General features: G+C 43.4%; 1 protein-coding gene across 2 annotated transcripts in view; it reads right to left on the reverse strand.

Moving 5' to 3' along the window:
• Positions 1 to 3,219: 3,219 nt before the first annotated feature.
• Positions 3,220 to 13,271, reverse strand: part of Hs3st3b1 (heparan sulfate-glucosamine 3-sulfotransferase 3B1) — a 41,649-nt gene continuing 31,597 nt past the window's right edge. The window contains exon 2 of one of the 2 annotated variants that reach the window (XM_033762777.1): positions 3,220 to 7,101. In XM_033762777.1, coding sequence (XP_033618668.1) covers positions 6,483 to 7,101 — 619 coding nt within the window. In that variant the 3' untranslated portion in view covers positions 3,220 to 6,482. The remainder of the gene's footprint in view (positions 7,102 to 13,271) is intronic. The other variant, XM_033762778.1, reaches the window with a different exon arrangement.

Below are 13,271 nucleotides of genomic sequence, written 5' to 3' on the forward strand. Positions count from 1 at the left end.
AGAAGTGGTGTGTGTCAGAGTTTGGATTTTTTTCAGACTTTTAAATATTTGCACATATATAATAAAGTATCTTGGGGATAAAACCCAGATCTAAAGAAATTCATTTATGTTTTATATACACCTTATGCACATCAGCCTGAAGGTAATTTTATACACTATTTAGTGTATAAGTATTAGTGGGCTTATGTACTGCCTGCAGCCCATCACATGAGGTCACGTGTGGAATTATCCACTTGTGACATGTCAGTGGTCAAGAAGAGTTGGATTTTGGAGCAATTAAGATTTCAGACTTTTGGACTGGGGTGTCCAACTTGTCTATACCAGAGCCTCAACCTCTAGAAATGCTAACTGTAAATTTGTTGGGTTGAGAAATTTTTAAATTGAGTTTATTGGTACATTCTAGGTAGACAGTACAGTTACATTCATCATTGGGATCTTGTACCTTTACATGCCAGGTCTTGGTTCTCATTTTTTCCCCTTGTCCATGCCCTCCCTTCACCCCCTTCTCCCCTCCCCATTTACCAGCCCTTTAATTCCATTTTTTTCATTTTCTCACATTTTTTTCTTTTCCCTATTCCCCTTCCCCTACCCTTCCCACTTTCCCTACACCTTTAGCCCTTTTCTTCCTATTTCACATTATTAATTATCCCATTAAGATCTTGAGTAGTATTATAGTTTTTCACACCAGAGAATTATTCGGTATTTACACATGTGTGACTTATTTATTTCACTTTGGAGTATGTCCTCAAAATGTATCCATTTTCCTACAAATGACTCTAATTTCTCGTTCTTTATGGCTGAGTAGTATTCCATTTTATAGAAAAACCACATCTTCTTTATCCAGTTATCAACAGATGGGCAAATGGGCTGTTTCCAAGTTTTAGCTATTACAAACTGTGCTGCTATAAACATAGGTGTGCATATGTCCCTGTGATATGATTCTTTTAGTTCTTTTGGAAAGATACCCAGCAGAGCTATGGCTGGGTCAAATGGAACCTCTAGTCCCAGCTCTTTGAGGTATCTCCATATTGATTTCCATAGTGGTTGCACCAGTCTGCACTCCCACCAACAATGGAGAAGGGTTCCTTTCTCCCCACAACCGCACCAGCATTTGATATTGTGTGATTTCTTGATAGCAGCCATTCTTTGTGAGGTGAGGTGGAATCTCAGTGTTGTTTTCATCTACATCTCTGGAATGACCATTGATGTGGAACATTTTCTCATATATTTACTTGCTGCTTTGACTTATTTGTCTGAGAAATGTCTGTTCATTTCAGGTGCCCATTTTTTAAATGGGTCTTTATATTTGGGGGGGGCTGGTTGTTTTGAGTTCTTTATATATTCTAGGTAATAGCCCTTTGTCTGAGGAGCAGCTGGTAAAAATTTTTTCCCCACATTGTAGGTTGTCTCTTAGTTCTGTTGATGGTTTCTTTTGCAGTACAGAATCTTTTTAATAAGATGAGATCCCACCTGTTGATTCTTTCTGCTAGTTCCAGTGCTACTGAGGATTTGTTCATAAGTTAAGAATTTTTAAAATATTTCTCCAAGTCATTTGATTATTTGACCTTCTCTGAACTGAGCCATCAGGTTAATAAGTAGATTTTTAGGTCCATTTTACTACCTTTCTGTAGAAAAATCATAAATTGATGGGATGGGTGCAAAGTCATGTCACCATTTAAGGCACACACATATTTCACTGGGTGGGTTATTCCTGGGTCTGAAGGAGCCCCATCTCCATGAAATGCTGGCTTCTAAAAACCAAATGCTAATTAAACAACTTGCCTCCTCTTGGCCATGTTAGTCATATTTTCCTTCCACAAAGGCTAGCCTACTTTCCAATTCTGTGCCTCTCCCCAAGATGTTCTCTCAGTGTGATTCTCAGGTCCCCAAAGTGTGAGGCAACAGAGTGCTACAGGAAAGGATGGAGAGGGAAGGACCCCAGTGTTTAATGTATGCATGGGCTCAACACTAAATGACACCATATAAGCTTTCCTTCTTCAATCCTCCTTCATTCTTCATGTCAAGATGCATAGCTCAGTTAGATGCCAGTCTTGCCAGCCAGAGCATTGAGCCTAAGGCAAAGACTGCTAAAACCGCACCTATACTATCTAGCTAGAAATGAATAACATTTGTTTGCTCTGTATTTTATGATCACCTTTTTATGGCAAGAAATTATAGCTTCTCCCTTAAAACCATAAGTTTCTTTTAAAATTAAGTCAATAATACAAATATTTGTAGTAAGCAGTAATCGTATAGATGCGCTGCTATGCTCAAAGGAAACAGAAGGCAGTTTGAGACAAACTAAAAATACAGATTTTCTTGCCCAGTGCCTTTCTGTCTCTTGGTCACAGAAAATGATTTCCACAGAAAAAAGGCCATACTGCAATGCTACTATACAGATTCACCCAAAGGGGCTCACCCACAGCCCACTTACCATGTGACATGTGACTGGCCTTCGTGCACCTGCTTTGGCCTGAGTGTGTGGTCTTGGTATTGTTGGACCCTATGTGGGGATGGAGGTTAAGCTCTTCCAGGGTACAAACCTCTCTCTCCCTCTTTTGCCTTTAGTCATTTACAAAAAATTCATCTTAAACACTTGTGGAATAATTGGCTTTTGGGTTGGGCCCTCTAAAACCTGAAAAATAAATGTGCAAAGAGTGACTTTTTGTGCATACGCATGTGTGATTGATGTAAGAGGTGGGGTGTGGCAAAACAGTCTGGGGAAATAAGTGGCACCTGTCAATTACGAGAACCCAGGACATTATCACGCCATTCCCAGGACCTGGCAGGCTCCCATGGGATGTGGATAACGCAAAAGAGATGAGGTACAATGGAAGCCTGCTATGGTGACTCCTCACAGCGGTCCACTGTGTCTCGCGGGATGCTCTTTGATCCTTTCCTCTCATTGTTCAGCCCAAGTTTGCTCTAAGGTGCTAGTCCTTTTCTTACCCCTTCACTCCTCGCATTTAAAATAAACTTTTGGCACCATTTTGGCTTTTGTCATCCAATTCTTTGTTTCAGGAAAGAAAAACCTGGACTATGTTGAATGGGTGAGCCATTTCTGAAGGAATACCTGATAACATAACTACGCACTGAATAAAATGTTACTACCTGCTCTATCTGCCATACAGTAAAACATAAAAGTCCCCACAAGTTGGTAAAATATATTTTATTTGTTCATACAAAGAAACAGTATGAATTACCAGAATTTCATTTTCCTAGAAACATCTTTCTCTGTGTAAAATTAATTTGTGTTATACATAGAACAAAATACTTGATTTAATTTTTTGTACATATTGGCTATTCTAACATCCAGGTTATAGAAGACACACTGCTAGAATTTGCACAGTATTTTAGATTATGGGGCTGAAAGAAACTCAGTCATAAATTAATGTTACAAAAGTGAAAGGAAATCTAAGCACACCTTTAAATTGTATTAAACATTCTTATTGAGAAAATGAAAAAAGAAACAATATTGACTTCCACATCAGCATCTTAGAAACATACTAAAGTGTTCCCAACTCTTTAGAAACTTCCATTTTCCTTTCTTACCAGAACATCCCAGAAGCATCTGTAAGTGTGTTTCTCCAAAGGTCTAAATTTATCTGCCACTCAAAATGACTCATAAAGAGAATCCCATGAATTAGACAATTTCTCCTCCTCAATCATCCAATTAAGAACTTATTACATAGTCTTAAAATACCTTTCCAGGCACTACCTATTCTGTTAACAGTTGACTATACACAAACACCTCAAAGGAAATGGTCGACAGACAGAAATTACCTCTCTTTTGTTCATCTTTTTTTCTTGTTCTTAAATGAGGAAAGGAACAAAACTGAGAATAAAGCATTCCAGTGAATACCAGGGCTTTTTCTTTAAAATGAAAGAAACCCAAAACATGTGTTGGAATTAATTGCCAAAACATGACGTGGTGTTTGTCTTCTAGCAGCTAAACTATTAAACTTGATGGCCTTACAGATGGCTAGCAGAGGAAGAAACCCAAGATTCAATCTTCTGTGCTGCCTGACTTTCCAAGAAGGCAGGCAGGGCTGTAATAACTATCACATGATAAGGGATAATCTCCAGCAGCTGCATCACCCAGATCAATCAGGAGCTACAATCTATCGCAGCCTAAGAGATGCACGTGATGTTTCATTTATTTGTCTTACTTGGAAAAATGTGTCCTATTCCATCAGTGCTAATTATCGACATCTGTTTGAATTCAAGGACTTTCGCCTGGAATAGAATTTTGAGCCACTTCAGTGTTCATGCCTAAATGACCTTCCTATCTGAACATTTCCTGTTTCAGTTTTATTGTAAAGCTGGGAATAAACAATCAAAACTTGTCCAGTTAAGTAGGTCAGGGACCTGAAGAGGAAGCAAAAGCTCATACATGCTTTCCTCTGGTTGTTGCACAACCTTCTCCGGACTATTCTGCAAGTCTACACCATGAATCCAATTATATCTTGAGTCCGGTTAGACCATGAGAGTGGCCAGGAAGTCAACAGGGCAAGATTTGGTGGAGGACTTGGATACTGCCTTACTTCAAAGCAAGGTTATGCTCTAACTGAAAAGAAGTGTTCACACTTTGATTGTAGGTGAGCCTGCCAAACAGAAAATGCACAACTTATTAGCACCCTTATGTGGGTGTCATTCACACCCGAGCAGCAAGACTGGAGAATGCACTATGATAACGTGTTGCCCTGAAGTGCAGGTTCCACATCATTTTGTAAAGACAATAAAAACACTCTATAAAATTGATACAACACCTAGGGAATACACAGCGCCTCTGCTCACCTTCCTCCCTAAACTCAACCTGTCCAGATATTTTTGCTGCTAAGAGTTGGGCTAAAGTGTGTGGACAAATACAAACCAGATTATCAAAATGTCACTTTAAAGACCAGTAACATCTCTGGATTAGTTTCTAGATATAAATGATTCTCTCCTCTTTTCATATAACTTTTCTTACCCATTCGGTCAAGTTGTCCTGCTCAACATACAAAGGCTTCCTCTATAAATATCACAAGTTTGACAATCAGTACATCTTCCCACATGTTCTTTGAGGAAAGTATAGCTCAAATAACAATTTTTTTTGTAACAGAAGTACTCTGGTATAGAGAACTGAAGATTAGCTAAATAAGTCATTATATGATGTCACTATATGGTTATCCAGTTGCCACCAGCTGCTCATCATAAATGATCCCTATCTGCACTTGCACCACAGAGGGATGGGGAGAGCCTTCTGCACAGTAGTAACGATGCTGGCATCTCTTCTGAACAGGAAGCTGAAACAGGACAGCTGTACAAGTTTCTGGCCCAAAGACTACAGGACATGGGACTAGCTTTTATGCCTTTAAAAGGGCCACTCCTCGTTATTGCTACTGGAATTATCTACAGGCCACATGGTCATTCTGAGAGGCGCTACAAATCCCAAAGCAACAGCAATCTGGGATGCAGGGAGATCCTTCCTCTGCCAGGCTGCCTTCCAGTTTTGAGTCTTTGTCTTTTCTCCTTTGTGAGGCTGTGAGCCTACACCTAGCAACAGCTCTGCACCTAGCCACAGCTTGGTAGATGCTGATGGCAAGAGATGCACCTGACCCCTATAGGTCCCAATATCCAGTGCCTTCCTTGGGTTTGTGCCAGTGGCTCTGCAAGCCTATGGAATTCTTTGGTGTGTCACAGCAGAACTGTCTGCCTGGAGAAAAGAGCACGGTGCACGCTCATGCAAATTAGAAAAGATCACCTTTATTTCTCAAGCAGCACCCAAGCATGTGGCCTGGGAAAGGGACTAACATTTGCACACACATCAAGCTGTTAATGGACCAAGGATAGGACAGAAGGGGATGATGGGCCATCCTTCAACATCGAAGGCTAAAGGAAATGGGCCCTGTCATTCGAACTCTAAAAGGATACCGACAACACTGCATGGGGGGGGGTGCCCCACATGCTCGGTAGAGGTGAGGGAAACCCTCAGCACGGTGGTTTGGAGTCTCCCTCCTTGGAAATGATTACACATGGATTAGGAAGCTGCTATGTGAGGTCTGACTTCAGAATATAGCACAGTGGAGGCAGCTCAGAGCTCTTAGGAGGTTCGCAAGCAAAAACTGGAAGCTGGAGCACGGAGACCCAGACGCAAGCAGACAGCAACCAGAGAACTGGGACAGCAACTGAAGGCTGAATACCCGTAACAAAAAAAATCTCAAGTTGTGCTTTTCTTCTTTTTAAATATAATGGGGAGGGAAAGGGGAAAAATGGAAGCACCATCAATTGTGAGGCATAGAGCAAAACATCAGAATTAAACACTTTGGAATGTTAACAGATCATGAAGCTAACTCTCTAAAGAGTGTGGCTAGGCAGCTTAGTGAATTAATTGCTTATGAATTAAAAATAAATTATTATAAAATAGATTTCTGTACATTTTACATACATATAATCTCTTGTAATATATAAACCACATGATAAACGTCACAGGTACAGTCCGTTCAATCCCAGCCAAAGTCGTGCCCGGTCATCTGGTAGAACTTGAGGTTGAAGGGCCGGTAGAACTCGCGCAGTCTCTGCACCACCTCGCGGTCGATCTCGGGGTGGGTCCTGCCCTTGGTTTTGCCCAGGCAGTGGGGCTTGCTGCTGCCCTCGGCCTTCTTCAGGCAGGGGAAGCCCTTGGTCTTGTTGAAGTAGAAGTGCTTGTCGGTGATGATGCGCTTGAGGCCCAGGAAGTCCTGCACGCGGCCCAGCTCGCCGGCCGGGTCACTGATGAGCCGCTCGCCGCTCACGAAGAGCATCTGGCCCACGGGGAAGTGGCGCAGCCAGTGCTCCAGGTGCTTGGCGTAGATGCCGATCTGGATGGCGCTCCACGACGTGTCGATCAGGCCGGTGCTCCTGTTTTTGAACGTCAAGCTCTCGAAGGTGGGGATGTCGGGCCGCTTGGAGAGCGTCTGCGTGTAGTCCGAGATGGCCCTGGTCACCGGGTCCCGCACCACCACGATGAGCTTGGTGTCCTTGGACATGGCCGAGATGCGCGCGGGCGCCTCCCGAGTGACGAAGTAGCTGGGCGTCTTCTCCATGGTGATCTGCCCCTCCAGGGTCCTCGGCATCAGGTCCCTGTGAAAAGGAAACAAAAGAATCTGGGATCAGAAGTGCTGCCTCCTTCACCCCTCCTGTCAAGGTCAACACTTAATCCTGACTCCTTGTTACACTGAGAAGTGTTGTAGAGACATGTAAATATGCAAGCAGAATGTTACAATTGGAGGGACATTAACGTCCCATGGAAAGTATGGTAACCAGACCCTATCTACTGTAATGTGAAGGCACTTTCAGGCAAGGTAGAAGAGCCAGATACAGTTTCTCTAAGATCCTGGAGTGGGTGTCATCGCTCCTTTATTTAATTTGGGGTATCAGTATACTGAGGTTTTGAATTGCCCCAAACATGGATGTCAAAACACAAATGACTTTGGCCTCTGGATTTGTGCCTTCCCTAAACATAGCCCCTGGGCCTCAGATTTCACTATCTGTAAGCCTTTCTTTCACAGGCCCTGACAAATATGCTGTAGGTACTGGAAAGCAAGCATCCCCCTGGTCCAGCCAGGTTGTACCGACTTTCTACCACGGTGCCCACCAATACAATGCCTTTTCTCCCAAAAGCAACAGAGCACCAAAAAACCTGGGGAACTCAGCTAAGTCTAACCCATACGAACACACCATGCATGAGACATGACTCTAGACATTTTCGAAAATACTCTAGAATCCGTTGAAAAGCAACGACGACTTAGAAGATACCTGTGACAGCATTAAACAAAAGCAGTGGACTTTTGCAGGTTACTGTTAACAACCCACAGTAGATACAAGTCGTGGTATTTGGCCCAAAAAGCAGTTTTGTGGTAGCATCTCAGAATTACACTGATTACACGAATTAATGATGTGAGGCTTTGGTTACAAGATATCAAGTCGGGAGAGAGTAGGAGATAGAAGAAGAGGAGGGTGACAACGGCAATGGTGACAAGGACAATGACAACACAGACAATTCCCCACATCCTTTCTGACCACATACTTACTTCTCAGTGGAACCGTCTAAATTCCTGGCTTCAAACTAGCCTAATCCACTGACACTGTGATTTGAGCACATATGGAAAAATTATGATAAAAACTATCTCTCACATGAGCCAAAAAGGACAATTCCCTGGGAAGAGCAAGCACCTTCTCATAGCACACCGCCTACAGCAGGTGCAGAGGACGACTGCTCTGTCCTCGGGAAGACTCTTTCCCAGCACTTGCAGCTGTCCCTGCAGCACCAAAGCTGGATTGACCCACTTTGCCCACGAACCACTTAGATTAAAGTGGCAGTGTCATTGGGCTAATGCGATCAAGGATTAGAGTCGTGGCTCTCAACTTATTTTGTGTTTCTCTCAAAAGCAGGTCAGCTTAGATAAAGGCTAAATTTCTCCCCGGTGTTAAGCTATCTGCTGCTGAACAGTCTGAGAAGCTAATGTGTAGAGTCAAAGTTGCTATCACTGTGCCTCGAGGAAATCCAATCCCTAAAGCTCTCCTGGTCTGTTGCAAGAGGGTAAATGGAAGGGTCTGTCTTCAAAAACAGTCTGTTCTAGGGACTGGGGATTTACCTCAGTGGCACCACCACCACCTGCCTGGCAAGCACAAGGTTCTGAGTTCGATCCCCGGTGCCAAAACAAAAAACCAGTCTGACCTCATATGCCCACAGGGTGCGGCTCGTAGTACTGCCATGTACCGAGGCACGTGACTCTGAACAGCCCACTTATCCTGTCTATGCTGCGGTCATCTCATCTGAACAATGAGAGGAGCAGGGGCAGATTTCCTCTCTAGCTTTGGAGAGGAACGTGAAGCCAACCCTGGTGCCCAGCCCAGCACCTCATCAGCAGCAGAAAAATGTTATCGATTGTCTTCTGCAAGGGTATAAGGAAGGAGGGGGCTTGCTACATCAGCATTTCTACCCCACAGAGGAGCAGAAGGGTATCTTGGGTCCCCTATGAGGATCAGTGCAAGAACCCTGCATCTGACCTCAGCCTGGGGCCCACTTCCATCTCTGAGCCCTGCTGCCTATGTTTCCTCAACACTCCCACAGAAGGGTCTGGTGGTAACTTGACAGAAAGGCTAAACTGGTGATTGTGAATGGAGAAACTATGTCATAAGATTAATAGAAAGGGAATGGGAGCTCAGCCATAATAAAGCCTTCCTGCTTGATCACCTGCTGGCTTCTCAAGCCACTGTCCAGCATTTACTCTGGAGAAAGAGACCACGAAGAAGTATGTCCACACATGTGAGAAGGGACTCGGCCTCCGGACTCTCTTGGAGCGTTAGCAAAATATTGAGCCAAGAGATCTCCTGCTGGGACAAAGAGTCTTCGGAGCCCCTCTCTAGTGCAAGCTCTGGGGCCACTCTCCCTTCTACTTGGTCGTGACAATGAGTGGGCAAGAAATGAGACGCACATTGGGCTCTCTATCATCAGCTGCCACCCGAGTCCTTTCCCCAGGAGTTCAAGGCTCATCAAGGCAGTATAGGGTTCAGAACCTAGCATCTCCCCAACACACTCCTAGAGATCCACCTGTTAAAGAACATAATAACTCAATGGTAGTGATTAAATCACACTTATGAAAACTTTATTCAGTCCCATCCTGATAGGCATAGAAACCATTGCAATGGAGTCCTTGTGTGTGTGTGTGTGTGTGTGTGGTACCGGGGATTGAACTCGGGTCCTTGTGCTTGAGAGGCAGGCCACCAAACCGCTGAGCTAAATCCCTGGCCCCATTGCAATGGAGTCTTGCAGGGGAGGCCAGAGGTTGGGCTTCACTCCAAATACAGCCAGGGTAAGCAGGGGGAGGGTGGGGTCAGTGGATGGAAAATTAACAGGAGGAAACACCTGGTGAAAGGGGAATTCTGGTGAATCTGACCTAACAGGATTCTGCTGAAGACAGGCCAGGGTGACCAGACATGGCCTGGGGGATGCTGCAGGGTAAGGAACCTCATCAGATATTGAGGGTAATCAGACAGCTGGAAGGTAGGGAGTCTTGCTAAATTGGCTTAGCCTTGTGCTTTGCTAAAACTAGATCCTACAAGGAAATGCAGAGATGAGCCAGGAAGAAGTTTCAGGAAGGAGCCAGACTAAAGCTTGACCAAACATAGAATTTTTGTCACACCCAGTTGGAAACATGGCATGGCCTGAAAAGTGCGTGGAAAGCTTGGTATACAACCTTCTAGGTGATTGCAGGTAAGTCCCTTTCCCCCCGAAGCTGCTCTTCTACCCTCCTCTTCCCCACCCCACTGCCACCAGCGGGTCCCAGAGAAAAGTCCTTCCCATCAGCTTCCTGGGGCTGCCTTCTTTTCTTCCCCTCTCTGATCACACTTCGTCGTTCTCATGCTCAGAAAGCCTCTCTGAGCTCAACAGTGGCTCAGAGGAGAAGGCATGAGGTTGTGTCTGAGGATGATATCCTTGCACAGGCCCTGCACCCATTCCAGCCTAGGATGGCCTCCGGGATGTGGACAACATGCAGGTTAATTGAGCTGCTCATTAAGAAAGCCAGTTTCTCAAACAGCTAGGCATAGCTAATAATTATATAGTGCTCCCAAGCTTGCAAAGAAACTTTCACATACATTATCTGATTTAGTCCCTCCCTACAAGCTTTTGAGGTCAGTGCTGTAATCCTCTATTTACTGATGAACAAACTGAGGCTGAAGGAGAAAGGATTCTCTTGGAGCTGAGTCACCAGCCTACAGGTCAAAGAATTGGGACTCTTTTCTCAGATGCATCTCCTTCCAACCATCAGAGTTGTCTGTCAGTGCTCCTTATTTCTTCTTACTGTGATCAGGAACACAGAGAGTACACCCCTGATTCCATTTTAAATAGATACCTGGATTTTCTTTTCTCTCGCTCATAGTTTAGGATCTTAATAGTAGGTATTTTGGTGCTAATCAGATCTCTGCTGATCATAATTGTTCAAATGTGAGTCAGATTTCAAAACAATAAACCTCTTTGGTTCACATATTCCCATTGTTAACTGCATTTTATGAGACCTGGAAAATTACCAATCATTGCAATAGGGCCCCTAGCAGGGCCCCCTCCTCCCTTCCTTGCCACATGAGCAAGAAAGGTTACTTCTTTGAAAGCACAGAAAGTCCATCCATATCATTAATAGATGCTGTGAAACTGACAGTGCTGGATAATATGTCCAATCCAATGCTAATAAAGACACATTGCTAATAACTCATGAGAAGGGTCCCTGAAGACATCCTAGAGATACTAGTCAGGCACATATGCCCACCACTAACTGCAGGGTGATAGAAAGCATAAAAGATCTGCCTTTTTTATTAAACCTCATGGATGAAGCAAGTTTGTCATCTATTAAGGCCTAGGTGTGACAAGCACAGTGAATTTACAGGCACCCTCGTGGCCTTGAAGAGGTGGGCCACAGAGCAAGATGCTAAGAGCCAGGTGGGTTTGGAGGGAGCCTTTGAGGCTTTTGACTTATTTGAGGAAAGTCATGTGCACCTTCTATGAAAGAGTTTCACCCTGGTTTTGCATTAGAACCACCTACAGTGTTTTCAGTAAGTACCAGATGTTTGCCTCAAACAGACTGAATCAGGACCCCAACATGGGACCTTAACATGAGAATCTTTAGGTGACTTGAATGTGCAGCAATTGTTGGAAACCATTACTCTGTGATTTCTACAGTTCTGGAACCAGATATTTGGGGCCTTAGTCCACTGATGTTTGTGTGCACAGAAGTGGATACAGAGGGCCGCTAGGGTGGGAAGAGGGAAGGGTACAGTATAGTCAGCAGATCAAAGGTTGCTTGATTAATCTAAGAATTACTATTTGAGCCAAAGGCCTAACAGTACACCACAAAGGAGTGAGAGTATATGACTTGATGGTCTAGAAATTGCACAGGCAAGAAATATATAATCAGAAAAATATATATATACATATATATATTCAAAAGATGAAAATAACATATAATATAATCAAAAAGATGAAAAGGATGCTTCTTGTTTTTAAATACACACACACACACACACACACACATGCACGTGCACACACACACATGCACACCATTACCTTAACAGCTAGTCACACACACACACATGCACACCATTACCTTAACAGCTAGTTATAAAATACAGTTAGGTTATCAATAAAGCAAAGTGTGACAACTTAAAAGAAACTAGAGGCAACTTTACTCACTCATGTGATAAAGAAAAGCTAACAGATGCAGCTAATATTTTCATCATCTAATGTTGGATCATATCAGCCTAAGCAGATGAAGAATAAATATTAGTATTAGATTATCTCCTTTGTCAAAGTTTGTGGCTTAAGACAAAAATCCCTCTTTAAGAAGGAGGGTCCCATGAGGTCTGGAGTGTGTCTAACATTCACAAGTTTCCATCTCCAGCAATGCAAAGAGGGAACAAAAAGCCCATGAAACTAAGATGAATCAATGTAAAAAAAGACCACCAGACTGTTTTCTTCCTTTCTAATCTTCAGGCAGGGAGGTAAGGAGGACAATCACATGTATTTGGACATCCGAATCTCCAGCCTGAGATTACAGAAAACCTCCTCTGTCTTCTCTCTCCAAACTCATATTAGAAGGTGAGCCTACCCCTTGCTGGGTCACTTTCCCCTGGGAATGGCTATCTATGGCTTTCAGAAGCAGTTTCCCAGGCTGGGGTAGGGGTCTTAAGTGATACTGCTAGAAAGCAGATTGTTAAAAACAAACCCTTAAGCTCAAAGCAGCAGGGAATTAGAATGAACCAGAGAAGGTCTAAAAAAGTCCTCCAGTTCTGATATTTTCCAACAACAGACGCTGCCCCGATTTTCTCTCTTGGCTTCTTCCTGTCCTCTGGTGACATCTTCACCCTTATCCAACTGAATCTATGGTTTGAACTAGTAAATTATGCAATAATAAAGGAAGACAGATCATTGAAATGGGCATAACCTAACCCACTACAGCCAAACAGATGCTGGAAAACATTTACACAAAACAGATGATGAAAGTTCATGCACTTCAGAAGGGAGCAAAGGCTATGGCCCACATTGATTTGGGGTAGGGCCAGTCTTCCCACCTGATTGAGAAGAATTTTAAAGGACAAGGGAGGACACTTAGCCCACTCCTTTCTCCTCTTTCTTGGGAAGAATGACTTTCTTGCTTAGTCATAAAAATATCCCTTATTTGCTAAACTCCAATAAAGATTTTTTTACTTCTTTTTAAAAATTTACTTTTTTTTTTTTTTAGCTTAGATATAGTAAC

This window comes from Fukomys damarensis, unplaced genomic scaffold, assembly GCF_012274545.1.
Source record: "Fukomys damarensis isolate Sample0158 unplaced genomic scaffold, DMR_v1.0_HiC HiC_scaffold_13, whole genome shotgun sequence".
NCBI classification, from domain to species: domain Eukaryota; kingdom Metazoa; phylum Chordata; class Mammalia; order Rodentia; family Bathyergidae; genus Fukomys; species Fukomys damarensis.